This window comes from Haliotis cracherodii, unplaced genomic scaffold (genome assembly GCF_022045235.1).
Source record: "Haliotis cracherodii isolate W230 unplaced genomic scaffold, xgHalCrac1.p SCAF_49, whole genome shotgun sequence".
In the NCBI taxonomy this organism is placed as follows: Eukaryota; Metazoa; Mollusca; class Gastropoda; order Lepetellida; family Haliotidae; genus Haliotis; species Haliotis cracherodii.
Genome location: NW_027266307.1, coordinates 1 through 16,426, shown reverse-complemented (window position 1 = coordinate 16,426; position 16,426 = coordinate 1). Strand labels below are relative to the sequence as shown.

At 42.4% G+C, this 16,426-nt stretch overlaps 1 protein-coding gene across 2 annotated transcripts in view; it reads right to left on the bottom strand.

Annotated features, from left to right (window-relative positions):
- Positions 1 to 8,225, bottom strand: part of LOC139441918 (calcitonin receptor-like) — an 84,999-nt gene extending 76,774 nt beyond the window's left edge. For both annotated transcript variants that reach the window (XM_071222665.1, XM_071222666.1), the window contains exons 1-2: positions 8,148 to 8,225; positions 583 to 712 (exon numbers count right to left, since the gene is read on the bottom strand). In XM_071222665.1, the coding sequence (XP_071078766.1) occupies positions 583 to 709 (127 nt within the window). In that variant the 5' untranslated portion in view covers positions 710 to 712; positions 8,148 to 8,225. The remainder of the gene's footprint in view (positions 1 to 582; positions 713 to 8,147) is intronic.
- Positions 8,226 to 16,426: the final 8,201 nt, after the last annotated feature.

The following is a 16,426-nucleotide window of genomic DNA, read 5'->3' as shown; positions in this document are numbered from 1 at the left end:
TACTAACTACACTCCCGTGACAAAAGTTTGTCACGGGTTACCGTTCTCCCACTGACGTCCACCTGATCATGGACATACTATCTACACTCCCGTGACAAAAGTTTGTCACGGGTTACCGTTCTCCCACTGACGTCCTCCTGATCATGGGCATACTAACTACACTCCCGTGACAAAAGTTTGTCACGGGTTACCGTTCTCCCACTGACGTCCACCTGATCATGGACATATTAACTACACTCCCGTGACAAAAGTTTGTCACGGGTTACCGTTCTCCCACTGACGTCCACCTGATCATGGACATACTAACTACACTCCCGTGACAAAAGTTTGTCACGTGTTACCGTTCTCCCATTGACGTCCATGCTATTTCAATGTAGCTGGTGTAGCAAAGAAATTTAACATGTACTGGTACAAGCTCTCGATTTTGCATTAATGAAGAGCACAGTAACGGCAAATGTAAGCAGTAACTGCTAATACAGATGCCAAGATACGTCACCCGAAATTAACTAGGTCTATGTGTCATAATGTTGGCAGGGAAGCCGTATCTGGCTTCGCAAGGAGTGACTATGGGTGAGGACTTACCGTCATCCGGGTATGGCTTCTGCAGCACGGTCTCATTGCACTGTCGCCATGCGTCATAGTCGATCTTAAATAGTGCTTTACTGGCACCTTGCGTTGACACTTCGAGGGCCGTTCGTGTGATATTCATATCCTGCAACAAAACAGCATTCATGAAGCACCTGCTGGTTGAGATGAAAGCGACAGTTTTTTGAGCTAATTATTTACCGCAATCCATGTATCTGTACAAGCGTGAGGGATGCAGGGCTCTGTCACTGAATGTGTATTAATAAAGGGGCCTAAAACACTGAGTTTAATCAAATTGAACCATGAAGGGTCGAAACACACAGGGATGATTATGTGATGCAAATAAGATGAGAAAAAATATGAATAAGAAATACCTCGTGAATCGTCCAAATATGACAAACATATAAAACGTTCAATATGTACAACGAGGTTTGTCTTGTAAAGGGACAGTACCGGAGAGTGTTTCACTCGTTGGTACAGGTTCAATTCCCTTAGATCAAATACAATTTGTGAAGACTATGGGAGGTGTTCCCCTCGATTATATACAGACTGCCGTCATATAGCTTGGCTATTGCTGAGTGCGGCGTTAAACAACAAACAAACCAAACAAACCAACGAGATCATCGGGGCAGAAGTAGCCCTTAAACGCAGTTACAAAGAATAAAGAAGTCGTTATCCATTAAAGTTGCCATGCATCCATGTTACTGTCAATAATACGGGTTTAAAGACAGATGAAATTTGATCGACTACAATTTTGCATGGAGAAACAACACTCTCTGACAAGTTCAAATATCAAGTTCAAATATCAAAATATGAACGTCTCGAACGTTTTGATAGACAATAAAATCTGTAAAACTAAAAATACGAACTATGGATAGTTAGATGCTGCAAAAAACGTACCCCTAGGTAATGTATCATCAATTCCACAGATGCATATGAAAGTTGAAATGTATGTATAAAATCATTAAGAGAAACGTGCAACTTTAAGGATAACAACTACTGGTTTATTACATATAGCAATAAACCAGAAGATGCTGTCCATTAAGTTGTGCGTTTTTCTTAATTATTTGCCAACTTCTAGAATGCAAATCAAACAGTTATGTATAAAATCAATTCATTTATGTGCGTGCGCAGTGGGTTTACGACAAAGAAGGTTATAACCCTTTATGATACAGTGTCATCAAGCAGATATATTACTACAGGTTTTATATATAATATAATGAAAAACGTTAAAGGAACATACTACCTGATACAGCAATACACAATACAATAGTCAATGGCATAAACGTGGCAACCCTATTTTCATCTTTTCTTGGATTCTCTGCTTCCCAAGTTAAACACGAACATTGAACACGCAAAGCACTTTCTCTCGGTCAATGTTAACCTTAAATATTGACACTACACCAGCAATCCATTTCTGTGCATTGTTTAAAAATATTAGCCTAAAGCTGTGCCCGAATGCAAACAGTTTGACGTGCTGTTCTTCCAAAGATCGGATGATATTTAAATGAAGCAGTATGACTTTTACACTGGAACATGCTCACGTGGGGCCTCGTCGCATAAGTGACGATCAAGGCGTTATTGGAAGAGGAAATAATGAAACATAATACACTAACAATAAAAAAAGAAGGTGTAAAATGCCAACGGCCATTCTGTCAAAAGACAAACGTGCTAATCCCTATTTCTCTACACAGTCAGAAAAAAAGAATGATGTAATTACGTCTTATTAGTTGACCTTTTTGGGCAACATTTTGTCACATCTAATGTAACGTATATTAAATATCAGCTGACAAATAACCTAATTAAAAATGATACAGGTTTCATTTTTACCGTCCGATTGAGGAGGTCTCTGTGTTAAAGATGGTTGAGTACGTGAAGCCAGAATAACTTGTCTGCAAGGCAGGTTGTGTGTATTGACGAGGTTTTACTGTACGTGTATCCTTCATGGATGTTTGTGAACATCTATGATACTTTTTTGTTGATAGTAGTAGTAGTAGTAGTTGTAGTTGTAGTAGTAGAAGTAGCAGTAGTAGCAATAGCAGTAGTAGCGGTAGTAGTAGTAGTAGAAGTAATAGAAGTAGTAGTCGTAGAAGTAGTAGTTGTAGTTGTAGTAGCAATAGAAGTAGCAGCAGTAGTACTGTAGTAGAAGTAGTAGTTATATTTGTATTAGTACTAGTAGAATAAGAAGTAGCAGTGGTGGTGCTAGCAGCAGCAGTAGTAATAGTGGTTGTCATAGTGGTAGTAGTAGTAGTAGTATGTTTTTCAGTTCTACAATGGCCCACTTGCACAAAGCGTTCTTAGAGCTACAACTATTGTAAGCCTATGTTAAAGTATGGGAGTTACGATCTTCTTAGCGCTATGATCGCTTTGTGCAAGTGGGCCCAGGACCAATTTGGTAAAACCCACGAGCACGGGTATGTTCCTGACAAGCCTAGACCTTACGCAATCTGTTTCGGCAGATAATCGAGACTGGGTATTCTCTGGCGTTGACGTTTTGAAGTTAGGACTGCACCACTTTGGGTCTTCTACCCGCTATTAACACAGTCGGGCAGCGTCTAGTCGAAACTCACTTCAACAACAGCCGTAGTTGGTAACTGCAATATTAGCGGATCGTACTTCGGTTTAGACGATTACACATTAGTCATTCACAATCACTCACGCCGGCAAAAATGGCCCTTTTAACTACGAAAGGTTTCTGCAATAGAATTTTATCTGTCAATCACTCTTCCGTGAACGGTCAAGGGTGTAATAAAACTAACGGTCGTTTCTGTATCGACTGCGATGTAAACGGTAGCTCCGATACGAGAGGCCGGCACTAAAGTCGTAACACTCTAGCTGAGATCAGCCGCAGTCAACTCCTGTAGAACCACCTTGTACGTGCGATCATTAGGGAAGTATTTCTCTTTATCGAAACTGTAAGGTTGACTCGTGTATCATACATAGACTGAACCGATCAGGTAGAAAGTCAGGTTCAGTGCTGCTCTTACATCACTTTCGTAAGTGTACCATGTCTCTCTCTCTCTCTCTCTCTCTCTCTCTCTCTCTCTCTCTCTCTCTCTCTCTCTCTCTCTCTCTCTCTCTCTCTCTCTCTCTCTCTCATGTTACAGTGAGGGTACTTTTTTCAGCAATAATCTTCTTATAATCTTCCCATTCATCTCAGAATTTTTAAATCACAACTCAAGATACGTGTTTTACGTGAAGCATTAGACTTCAATGAGGCAGATATTTTGGTGGAGAAACTGTTCTGAGGCACTGTGTCACGCGCCACTTTACATTGCTGTCTCTATAATTAAAATGATTGTCATTGTTCAACCGTAGACCCGTAAGCATGTACCAAGTGTATGGAGGCCAATGTAAGAACACAATTATGTTTTTATGATATCTCGAAGTTACTGGTGTGACCAATATAATATAGGTCTCTCTCTCTCTCTCTCTCTCTCTCTCTCTCTCTCTCTCTCTCTCTCTCTCTCTCTCTCTCTCTCTCTCTCTCTCTCTCTCTCTCTTCCCCTCTCTCTCTCCCTCGCTCTCTCCTCTCTCTCTCTCCTCTCTCTCTCCCTCTCTCTCTCTCTCTCTCTCTCTCTCTCTCTCTCTCTCTCTCTCTCTCTCTCTCTCTCTCTCATTTCAGATATTCCAGCAAATGTAGATAACATGAGAATACAACCATTAACGGAAAAACTTTTGAGGACAATAGAAAGCAATTTCCATTAGTGCGATATCACATCCACAAAACATACACATATCTATCTATCTATCTCTCTCTCTCTCTCTCTCTCTCTCTCTCTCTCTCTCTCTCTCTCTCTCTCTCTCTCTCTCTCTCTCTCTCTCTGTAGCCAACATGAGAATAAAACCATTAACAGAAAAAAAACTTTTGGTGACAATAGGAAGCAATAAACAATATTGATTAGTGCGATATCACATCCACAAAATATACACAGATTGTTTTAAACCTATTCAAAGTCCTTTGGGGGGGGGTCGTTGCACTTAATTATCAGCAATAGCTGTTTCTAGGAGATCGATAAACAGACATATGGGCAAATTCACAACATGTATAAACAATAGGATATGTACCGTTACAGGCACAACATGCTGTCTTTGATCGTATTTTCACTCTGGTCTGCATTTAAATAAAACCATTTTTGACAATTTCTTACACTATATGTGAGTCTAATTGTTACCATGGCATCGTTTAAACGCCACACTAAATTATGCTTTACCGAGAGACGTATATAGCGGCACACTGGCGCACAGACTTTTCTCAGCTTCATCTATAATAAGCTTTAAAGGGACCAAACATCATTTTGATGCTATTTGGGGACGTTGAGCACGATTCAAATGAGGTTGACGTTTTTGTGAATAGGCCTAGTTGTGACGTCACCACTGACCTTCATCCAACTGACGGTGAGGATAATGTAGGTCAACCGTCTGACAATTAGGACTGGCTTCATTGGTCAAATTCATGCGGTATGCAAATTAGCTTGTGAAATTTGTGAAAAGCTTCATCACGTGACAGGTCATCCAAAATGCATATGTGTGTATAACACGTGTTTGTTTCTTTTGATGCCATCAGCTACTTCATATACTCCCTCGTATCCCGTTTGTATTTTCCACCACTCGCTGGGACTATTTTCTGCCGAAGATTGCCGAAGGATACAACTACAATTTTACCTCTGATACCTCCCGCTAATAACGTCATTCGTCCATTTATTGGACGTCGGTGGGGATTCCGGGTTAGAACTGACCCCAGCGACCTGTGCCTATGCGGCTCGGGGATTTGGTTGATTGCGTGGATGGTGGCTTATACCATCAATCTGATCCAGATAGATTCGATAACTAACAGGACGTAGCCTTACTAACAGTCTTTTTGTTGAAATATTGCTGATTGCGGCGCTAAAGAACAACAAAACAAAAACAACCAAAGCGTAATTTGAGAGAAAATTACGCTTGTATTTCGTGGTGGTGGAGCCAAATGTACATGTATTGGGATTGTACCGTTACCCTTACCGTTACTCACGACGATTGCTATCGGTAGGGCTGACCACGTCCGTCCCTTTTGTCTGGTGTTATCACCGTAAATTTAATTTGCTAGAAAGTGAATATATCTGTCCTCTGTTCCTGCGTTTCTGAAAGATTTACTTATAGGAATACCATTACATCACTGGTGGTGTACATTCAGAGTGTTTTCTTCACAGTTGCAATGCCTAGTTACAAATGTATGCATACGTGTTTGAATATAACAAGTTCACTAAATGTGTGCTGAAGATTAAATCCTCTAACATCTTGTGATGGAAGTCATTGTCATATTTTGAAAATGAGAAATTAAAAGGAAGCCATTGACTGATATCTAAAGACTGGAAGACGTAAAGTCACACGTGATGTAATTTATCAAAAAGGAATTCCCTTTCTGTGCACGACTCCAATATTAGGACTTATGTATTTAAAAACCCAGTGGTGCTAAATATAGCACGTCACAGTAAGCCTGTTTACTATATTTCATAGTTTTACAATATTCGATTCGAACGCATGTTTACTGTGGTATTGGCGTCATATAACAGCAGAAAACTGTAATATATATTTCATATCAGTCGGATTGCCCGTAGAATTGGCGATATTTGTTGTTGTCCGCTGTCACATCTGACCATCCGACCATGAAGTACAGTTGCTAAACATGAATCACTTCAACGATATCTCTGAACAATGACGTGAACAGCTGGGCATGATAACTAATGACATTAATATTGAACCACGATTTGGCATCAAACGGAAAGTCTGCAGGTATTTTGAACACACACCGATGTGATACTTTGAGGTTTTTCGCACAATTGACTAAATGTATAACGTATCGCAAACACCTTGTGTCATCACTGATTTTCATTAACCCTCTTATCTTGTTTTTAACCACTATGTTACCTTTTACGCTCAGTGGAATAATCGAGACTAGTTAATATCTAGTGTTGACGTTTTATATAATTACTACTACTTCGGTGAAACCCACGAGCACGGGTATGGTGCTGACAAACCTAGAAACATAATTGGGGAGAACCGGGATTCGAACCCACAATCATAGGTTTCTGGCGTGCCCAAGGGAAGCAACTCTGCACAGCGAATCGCGGCGCCTTAGACGACTGGGCCACCCGTGCCCCCGTCAATTCCTGAGAACAACAGGGCTCGATTATCCGACGAAACAGATGCCATCGTGCGTAAAATTCGAAACAAGTGGGGCCATTCGTATGAATGGACAAAATCAATGATGACACCAAGTGTTCCAACTGAATGGTCTAACTTATGATTGACGTTATTGCAACACGCTATTGCAGTCCAGCTGGCACCCCAATCATCGATACGCTTGTGGAAACCTAAGACGAGGCATCGGGGTTTCATTCGCAGCGACTCTCCAGTACCATCTCGGTAGTGGGCACCAGAAATGGTCGTCTCTCAATGTAGCCATGGACACCGGGCTTACGACCTAACTCTTTTACCACGTAACTACCCCTCCGCCCCTCATACATTTAGCTCATCCCGCGTTAAAATAAGGACATGTTGGAGCCAGTTGGCAGCCAAGCATACCCGATGCAAGCTATTCAAAACAAACATTGATTGTGTTTATATTTTTAGTAATTCATAAACACATGATCATGATATAGATGGACTCGTACCATCAACTCTGCCTTAAGCAGGTATCTCTTATGACTATGAAAAGGAATTAGTCGTGTTTAAATGTGCCTGACCTCAAATGTTATTTCATGATTAAAAGGTAATGTCAGATAAAGTACAGATAATTGCAAACGGTTTTAATGTTAGATATTACATATGTTGCACTTTATATCAAATGTTGCAGTTATTGCAACTTTCAAAACAAGTCTGGGTAATGGCAGCATACAATGGGACAACAAAGCATCACTTGGATTCATCGTCTTGTGGAAGGAAAGTATAATATAAAGTTAACCGGGGTAAATAATTTATGAAACAGTTAATAGGTGAGGTGAAATGAGGTTTAACGTCGCGTCTAAGATTATTGCACTTATATAGCGACGTGCATGCGAGTTTGTATATGGCTGCTTGTACTAGTACTAGTCCGGATTGATGCTATCCCACTGAGATACCATGCCGCTGTTTAACATGAATACCCCACACAGACACATGTACTAGTACTAGTCCGGATTGATGCTATCCCACTGAGATACCATGCCGCTGTTTAACATGAATACCCCACACAGACACAGTATACTGACTCCGAGCTGACCAGTCCTTGTTTTAGCCCCTTAATGCCGAGCGCCAGACAGGGTAACAACAAGTACCATCTTTTAACGTCTTTTGGTAAGTCACGGCCGTGGTTCGAACCCCGGAAATCCTTGTTATGAATATAGCCCACTTTTAAACAACACCACAACCTGACTCAAGTATATATAAAGTACTTCCAAACTCAACTCAGAAACCAAACGTTATGACATGAATAATTCCGTGTAAGTTAATGTTCTGTGTGGACGGGAAGTCCAAGGTCGGATCGTTACAAACAATCAATCATCATCAAGTGATCGAAATTATTTCACTCTCAAAATTCTTACCTTGGTAACGAATACCAGGTATACGCCAGTCTGAGGCCTCCAACACCGTCAGCCACCGACACGACTCGACGATCGCTGTCAATAGTGGCATCTGCATTTCACCTGCTGTCTATATTGACGTACCGCTGTAGTCGTTGAGTGAGTGGTAACATGACGGTATGTATTGACTGGTTTAATGGCATGAACGACAACAGCCGTCTACAGCTGGCCAAAGTTGCAGTAGTCGTCAACCGGCGGACTCGTAGTGTTGTCGTGGACCGCTGGTTCTTCATCTGGACACCATAGTCTCAGCAGGGATCATCGTCATGGGATGTTGTATGGGTTTAACATCACATTCAGGGTTATTGCCCGTATGCAGCAAGGTGCATACACGTCTGTGTGAGGCTGCTTGTGAATATAACAGTCCCAGCTTATAGAGACTTTATAGTGCTAGTATACAGAGATACCATACACACTTTGATATGGCTACCCAATACAAACCCATGTTACTGACTTCGATCCGTCCAGGCAGTGTTGTGTTCGCCTATTGTCGAGCACAAGGTATATTTGAACGTCTTTTGAGGATCTTCCACCCTCCGACCTTCCGACCTCCGGGCGGACGCTTTGAATTATCCATTTGACTCAATATGTTGTGATTCCAATTATACAATCGCTATAGCTGCAAGGTTTATAATAACATGACGCATGTATTTGTCTCAGAGGTATTATTGTTAAGTTACTCTCGGGTATTGTGTGCGTGTGTGTGTGTGTGTGTGTGAGAGAGAGAGAGTTGGGTTTAACGCCGCTTTTAACAGTATTCCAGTTATATCGCTGGCGTGTCTGCTTAATGTGGGAGGAAAGCCCGAAGTGATGCAGGTCTCCGACGTTTACCACTTCGGTGAAAACCCACGAGCACGGGTATGGTGCTGACAAACCTAGAAACATAATCGGGGCGATCCGGGATTCGAACCCACAATCATAGGTTTCTGGCGTGCCCAAGGACGCAACTCTGCACATCGAATCGCGGCGCCTCAGACAACTGGGCCACCCATGCCCCCTCTCGGGTATTGAAGTCAAAGACGTCAAACGATCATGAAATATCACAGCTTTATGTGATATATTCCTTTCTGCACGTCATTTTGTTCTGCTGGATACATTGAGTGCACACTGCATTAGTAAACCCATCGAAACGACGTCCCTTGTTTCATATTCTTAAACTATTACACTTTTACTGATATAAAATACACATCCTCGAACCTGTGAGGTATCCCAATTAACAAACTTGTAAAACATTATTTGCCCTAGGGTCTGCGATATGCACGATGTTTACATTCGTGTAAATTGCGGCTTACAGCCTGACGGGTTGAAATGTACACGCCATATGTTAACTGAGTTACTACTTATTCAACTGCGGTAGATCGTTACAATATATACAGCGTATTACATACAGACTGTGGTAGATGGTTATGTGGTACATTTACATACAGACTGTGGTAGATGGTTATGTGGTACATTTACATACAGACTGCGGTAGATACCTATGCGGTATATTTACATACAGACTGTGGTAGATAGCTATGCGGTACATTTACATACAGACTGTGGGAGATAGTTATGCGATACATTTACATACAGACTGCGGTAGATACCCTTTGTGGTACCATTAACAATGTACATACAGACTGTGGTAGATAGTTATGCGGTACATTTACATACAGACATGCGGTAGATAGGTATGCGGTACATTTACATACAGACTGGGGGAGATAGTTATGCGGTACATTTACATACAGACTGTGGTAGATAGCTATATCATGCTTTTACATACAGATTGCAGTAGGGTATCTAGAGGTTTGCAATATACGCGGCACAGTTACATACAATCTGCGCAAGTTGCTAAAGATATATATTACTTAAAAGTTGTAAATAAATATCCCAATCAAAAGTTGAGTGGCACAATGCCGTGCTTCCTTCCAGTACAAAGAGAAATATATTTCTACGCCCAGCACATGTACCACCTGATTCCTGTCTCACAGCTGAGTGAGTGAGTGAGTTGGGTTTAACACCGCTTTTTAACATTATTTCAGTTATATCACGGCGTGTCAGCTTAATGTGGGAGGAAAGCCATCAGTCATGCAGGTCTTAGACGTTTACCCACTTCGGTGAAACCCACGAGCACGGGTATGGTGCTGACAAACCTAGAAACATAATTGGGGCGAACCGGGATTCAAACCCACAATCATAGGTTTCTCTGGCGTGCCCAAGAGACGCAACTCTGCACAGCGAGTCGCTCCTGTCTCACAGATTAACCATTATCCATACATAATCATACCATGGCCTAAGCTATGGATAGCCTTATATCATATTATTCTCAACAAGAAAACAACGTGGGGTCGTACTGATTCAATTTGCGCCCCGTATTTAGTGTCATTTATAGCCATACCCATATATTAATTACGACATCCAACCATCAACCCCGATGGGCGGTATGAAGTCTCCACAATAGCGTGTTAACATACAACGGAAGCATGTGATTAGATTGATGACATGTTAGTTGAGAATATGCTGCTTATTAAATTACGTGGTTAGACGAAAACTATATAACAAGGGACATCCTTGATAAGCAGGGAGTGAGTGAGTGAGTTGGGTTTTCACGCCGCTTTTATAAGTATTCAAGTTATAATCGCGGTGTGTCAGCTTAATGTGGGAGGAAAGCCCGAAGTCATGCAGGTCTTAGTCGTTAACCACTTCGGTGAAACCAGCGAGCACGGGTATGATGCTGACAAACCTAGAAACATAATCGGGGCGAACCGGGATTCGAACCTTCAATCAAAGGTTTCTGGCGTGCCCAAGGGACGCAACTCTGCACATCGAATCGCGGCGCCTTAGACGACTGAGCTAACTGTGCCCCTTTGATGAGAAAGGAAGTACTCACTTTTCATGTGAATACAGGTAATTAGGGTTCACGCCCAAAACGGAAACCGGAAATTGATTTCCATTACATAAAGCATGCCAGCCACACAAAAATTAATGAAGGAATCATTCATGGATTCCAGATACCTTATGGAGTTATGGAGTTCCTGTAATTAGAATAAATGTATTAAGGACAATTGGTCATTTTGACAAGAATTGGAACGGATGAAGCCAGAGTCGATGGCAAGTCATTACACTCTTGGAATTCTCAGGGGTTTATCATTTTTCTGTCAATTAATGCACTCATTGTTTATATAGTAGATGAAATCAGCGTAAATGCCTTATCCCGCATGGCAAACCCTTAAACTCTTCAATCAGAAGACCCATGTCCAGCAGATACTTAACAGACCTTTGGCCCCAGCTGGACAGATTTTGAAATTGCAGCCATCCCTAGACCCAGAGACAGAGTGAGTGAGTGAGTTGGTTTTAACAGTATTCCAGTTATATCACGGCGTGTCAGCTTAATGTGGGAGGAAGCCCGAAGTGATGCATGTCTCCGGCGTTCTACCACTTCGGTGAAACCCACGAGCATGGTATAGTGCAACAAACCTAGAAATATAATCGGGACGAACCGGGATTCGAACCCACGATCATAGGTTTCTGGCGTGCCCAAGGGATGCAACTCTGCACAGCGCCACAGAGACAGAATTTTCCCATGCTGAAGTGAAGGGCTGTCTTTTCCACTTCTCCCAGGCGATACGGAGGAAGACTAAGCTGTCTTCAACAAGGCCAATCCTGACGTCCGTCGATGGATGCGAAGAGCTGCTGGGGTTCCCCTGCTTCCCATCCTCGAAGGCCAAGATGTCCTGGTTAGATGCCATGAACTGAACTCATGAGGCTCCCCGAGCTGATAAAATGAACGATTTTGTCGTCTCTGCATGCGGTGCAAGACGAGCCCTGCTCTCCACTGAGGCTGTTGACCCATCACTCCACTGTTGAGCCCAGAACAAATAATAACCTAGAAGGATTTCATTCACGCCTCAACAAGTCATTCCAGCTCCGCCACCCAAACATCTTCAGATTTATAAAACGTATTAAAAGGCTGAACTTTCTGAGAGCCTAAAAGTGATACAAATTATCTTTGAAGCTGACCTATTACCCAGAAAGACTGTCAGCAGGGAGAAAGAGAACCGCTTCAAGAGCTGCAAGGGACTGGTCCAAAGACTGCCCTTCTGTACCTGGATGCGGTTGGCCCTATGATACTCAATAAGTAAAAACTGAGGAAAGATGAAACTGAGAACTTTGAGATTATGATGTTTTTTGTGCTTATAGCCTTCTTCTGTTTTAAACATAAAATACATACTGGTACTGGTGCTCTCATTTATGAATTGTCATAAATTGTTATTGTTATATAATGGTCAAATGTCAAATGAAATATTGTTTTAAAATTACACGTTTACACAAACCTAAGTACTTGTTCAGCTGGAGTGTGAGTGAGTGAGTGAGTTTGGTTACTAACGCCGCTTTTAATAGTATTCCAGTTATATCACGGCGTGTCAGGTTAACGTGGGAGGAAGCCCGAAGTCATGCAGGTCTCAGACGTTTACCACTTCGGTGAAACCCACGAGCACGGATATGATGCTGACAAACCTAGAAACATAATTGGGGAGAACGGTATTCGAACCCACAATCATAGGTTTCTGGCGCGCCCAAGGGACGCAACTCTTAGACGACAAGGCCACGACTATGACTGAGATTTCATGTTTGAGAATGGTTGTGCAATCAAACGTAATAATTGCTGTTTGAGTGGTTCTTACGTTTTGAGAGTTTATGCGTTTTGGGAGCTCGAGCATACCGTAACTAGTCCTTGTGAAACTGACACTAACACAGATGCCACCCGTGGATCGATGTTCATGATGTCAATCACTGGATTGTCTGGTCTAGGACTCGATTATTTACAGATCGCCGTCAAACTAGCTGGAATATTGCCGAATGCGCGGCGTTAAACAACAAACCAATCAACCAACCAACCATCGGATTTATATGACCATTATGTTTCGAAGAATTAGAATAACAGTAAATTCAAATCCTTAGTTCTACATGTACAAACCGTAAATGTGAATATATAAAAAATCAAATAGGACAAAGCAATATAACCAAACAAATAAAGCGACAAAACCCTTTAAAAAATAAAAATACTCTCTGTCCATTGTACAATTCGGACTTTATCACTAGCATGTAAAGATTCGAAATCATGATCACATGATTCTGTCACACCAAAGGGACGTAACTCTTGCACAGAAAACTATGGCACCTTAGGCGATTCGGTCACACGTGTCACCTTGGGATGTAACGGTTACCGTACATCAACGTGTTGTGAGAGAAACACCGCCAGCAATCAGCGGAAGAGATCTAGCGAACGTGTAAAAGCAGGTGTAAGTGATTATGTTTAACACCTGTCCAAATACAAACCAATAACAGTAAAAGCCGCATGAGTACTTAGAATCATTGGTATATGGGCCCATCACATAGTTGCGCTGTGGAACATGAGGTCGTCCATCTATAGCATACCATTGACTATTTAGTGACAACGCTCCAGGGTAATGTGAGACACACGTAAGGCCAATACAAATCGTTAAAGGGGGATGAGGCTCGGATTCCCTTCATTTGACCTTTGCTTCTTCTGGAATGATATTTCCTATCAGTGTTAACGTAAAACATATAATCCTTTGGGAGTTGAGAATATAAAAGACGGGATGTGAGGGCAGATGGTTTGATTGATGATGGCAGTCTGGCGAACACGTGACACATCACACATCCATTGTTGTTGGTCGATCCCGGACACCCCATCTTCCTGGTGACTATAATTGCTAACGTTACGTAAAGGGCAATGGATGTTGGCTATTATCCGGATTAACCGGATCATTATCCGGATTAACGAATCACTGTTATCACGTATGTTCCTTTACCTGACTACATACGTTCCCATCGCTTGGCAGACAAGGTATAATAACAATAATATTGACACCAATGTGATTGACAACATTGAGGAAAAACATGGCAAATATGCGGATCTCGCTTTCGAAATGTCACGCTTGCATCCCAAGTACCAAGTTGTCCGACTCCCCATTGTTCTCGGTGCTTTAGGTTTGATACCCCCCAATCTGTTGACTGACACTGGGAGAGTACCCGGGGTTGCTGCCAGGCATTCAGCCCCTTCTGACAATCTGGGTAATGCAGAAGTTCTGGGTGGGTTTGACTAGGCAGCGCTTCCTGGGAGAAGTCCCATTTGCTGTCTGGGCTGCGTGTAGAGGGGGCAAGGGCCCTGAGCTCACGATGAGCCTAACCAGCCTAACTGTGCCAGGATCACCCAAACACTCTTGCTGCATTTTTTATTTTAATCTGTACATGATAATAATAATTCCCACTGTATAGCTGAATTTTAATATAGACATTGTAATATTTAAAACTACATTTTTACAGAAACCGATGACCTCAATTTAGTTTTGGCATTCGGTTCATTTTCACATAAAATATTAATGTTGATTGCTCATCTTAATGCACCATCCAAATCATTACAATTTTTGGTCTCTGAAATCGTCAAAGAAATATCTCCTCTTGATGTTCTACACGTAGTCTACAGTTGGACGCATAGAATACCATGAAGGATACACACCCATATTGTGAACACCATGGAGACCGTCATGCATGTCGATATTTACAGCAACACGTCAACGATAAACCCACACTGTGTCCACCCTCCACTGTTTGGTCACGCTCCGCTCTCTCACTATATATAATTCGGATGTATAATTATTAACATGGTATAACCAATGCTGTTTATTTGAACCTATGGTTTGAATAGATTGGATATGCTTCAGTTCGGATCACTGGACATGTGGCCCTGTGGATGTTCATGGTAATCATCCGGAACGTGGTTTCCGAACAATTGGACCAGACAATCCAATGATTGACATCATGAGCATCGACCAAATGTGATTTGGTTGGTTGGTTTTGTTTGTTTAACGCCGCAATCAGCAATATTCCAGCTATATGACGGCGGTCTGTAAATAATCGAGTCTGGACCAGATAATCCAGTGATTGATATCATGAGCATCAATCCACGCAATTTGGATCGATGACATGCATCTACCAAGTCACCGAGCCTGACCCCGCCGATCCCGTTAGTCGCCTTTTACGACAAGCATAGTCACCTTTTACGGCAAGCATGGGTTGCTGAAGACCTATTCTACCCCGGAATCTTCACGGGCCTAATGTGAAAGGGCTTTCACGGTATAGGTATCACTTGCAGTATACAGTATTTCAAGTCTTATATACAGTATACCACATGCAGTAATATACAGTGGACCGCGAGAAGTGCGCGCTGGGCAGTAGCACACATCCCCCCCCACCCACCACCACCACCACCACCACCACCACCACCCCCCCCCCCCCCCCACCCCCCCCCCCCCCCCCCACCCCCCCCCCCCCCCACCCCCCCTTCAAGCAAACCCCACGTCAGGCGTGCACTGGTCAGTTGTCTGAAACGGTAAACTGTAAGATCTTCCAGACGACCATTGCACTAGAGGTATGGGACTGCAACTTGATACTGTTGCCTTATTTTGGCAGGACTAACGAGTCTATGCATAGTTCAATCAAAATCGCTCAATGAAATCGAAATCGAGTTCGTACACTGTCGTGCAGATTTCGGTCGATTGCAGGTTTTGCAAAGCGCGTGCACCGCCAACTCGTTGTCAACAGATATTTTCCAAATCTTTTTCATGTTTTTAATAAAGGTGATCGCGTGATTTGATGCACTTTGCGATGTAAGACCGTTTTATCACAAAATAGATCTTGATGATCGACCATATCGTCTTGACTGGGCGCCACCGTTTTGTTTGAAACAAATGCAAATGATGGAATCAGATTGCGTCCATAGGAGAGGCTTAGAAGGGACATAACTCGTAAATAACCACTGGTGGCGCTACCGATCGAGCCCAGGAATTCCAGCCTAGTTCAGCAAGGGTGGAAACTGGACTTTTAAAGTTAGTTAACTCTCTTGCTCAGGGAAGATGCATCTAGACCGGCGCAAGCTGGGCAGTTGAGATCTGGGAGCTGAACACGAAATACCTAGTGAAGCTCCAATGCACAATAAAACGTTGTGGACCCGCAGACTGACTTGTGTTATATATTGACGAAGTATCCCCCAGAACAACTACCATTTTCTACCGCGGATATATGCTTGACGATATTGCTGTTGGCCCAACTGTACCACGTGGGATAACCTGCACGTAAATACAAGCGACCACAACATGTCCATGATCATTCAACCAGAGTCCATTGTACAAGTCCGACTACATCAAGGGCAGGTGTTTATGAATCACTAT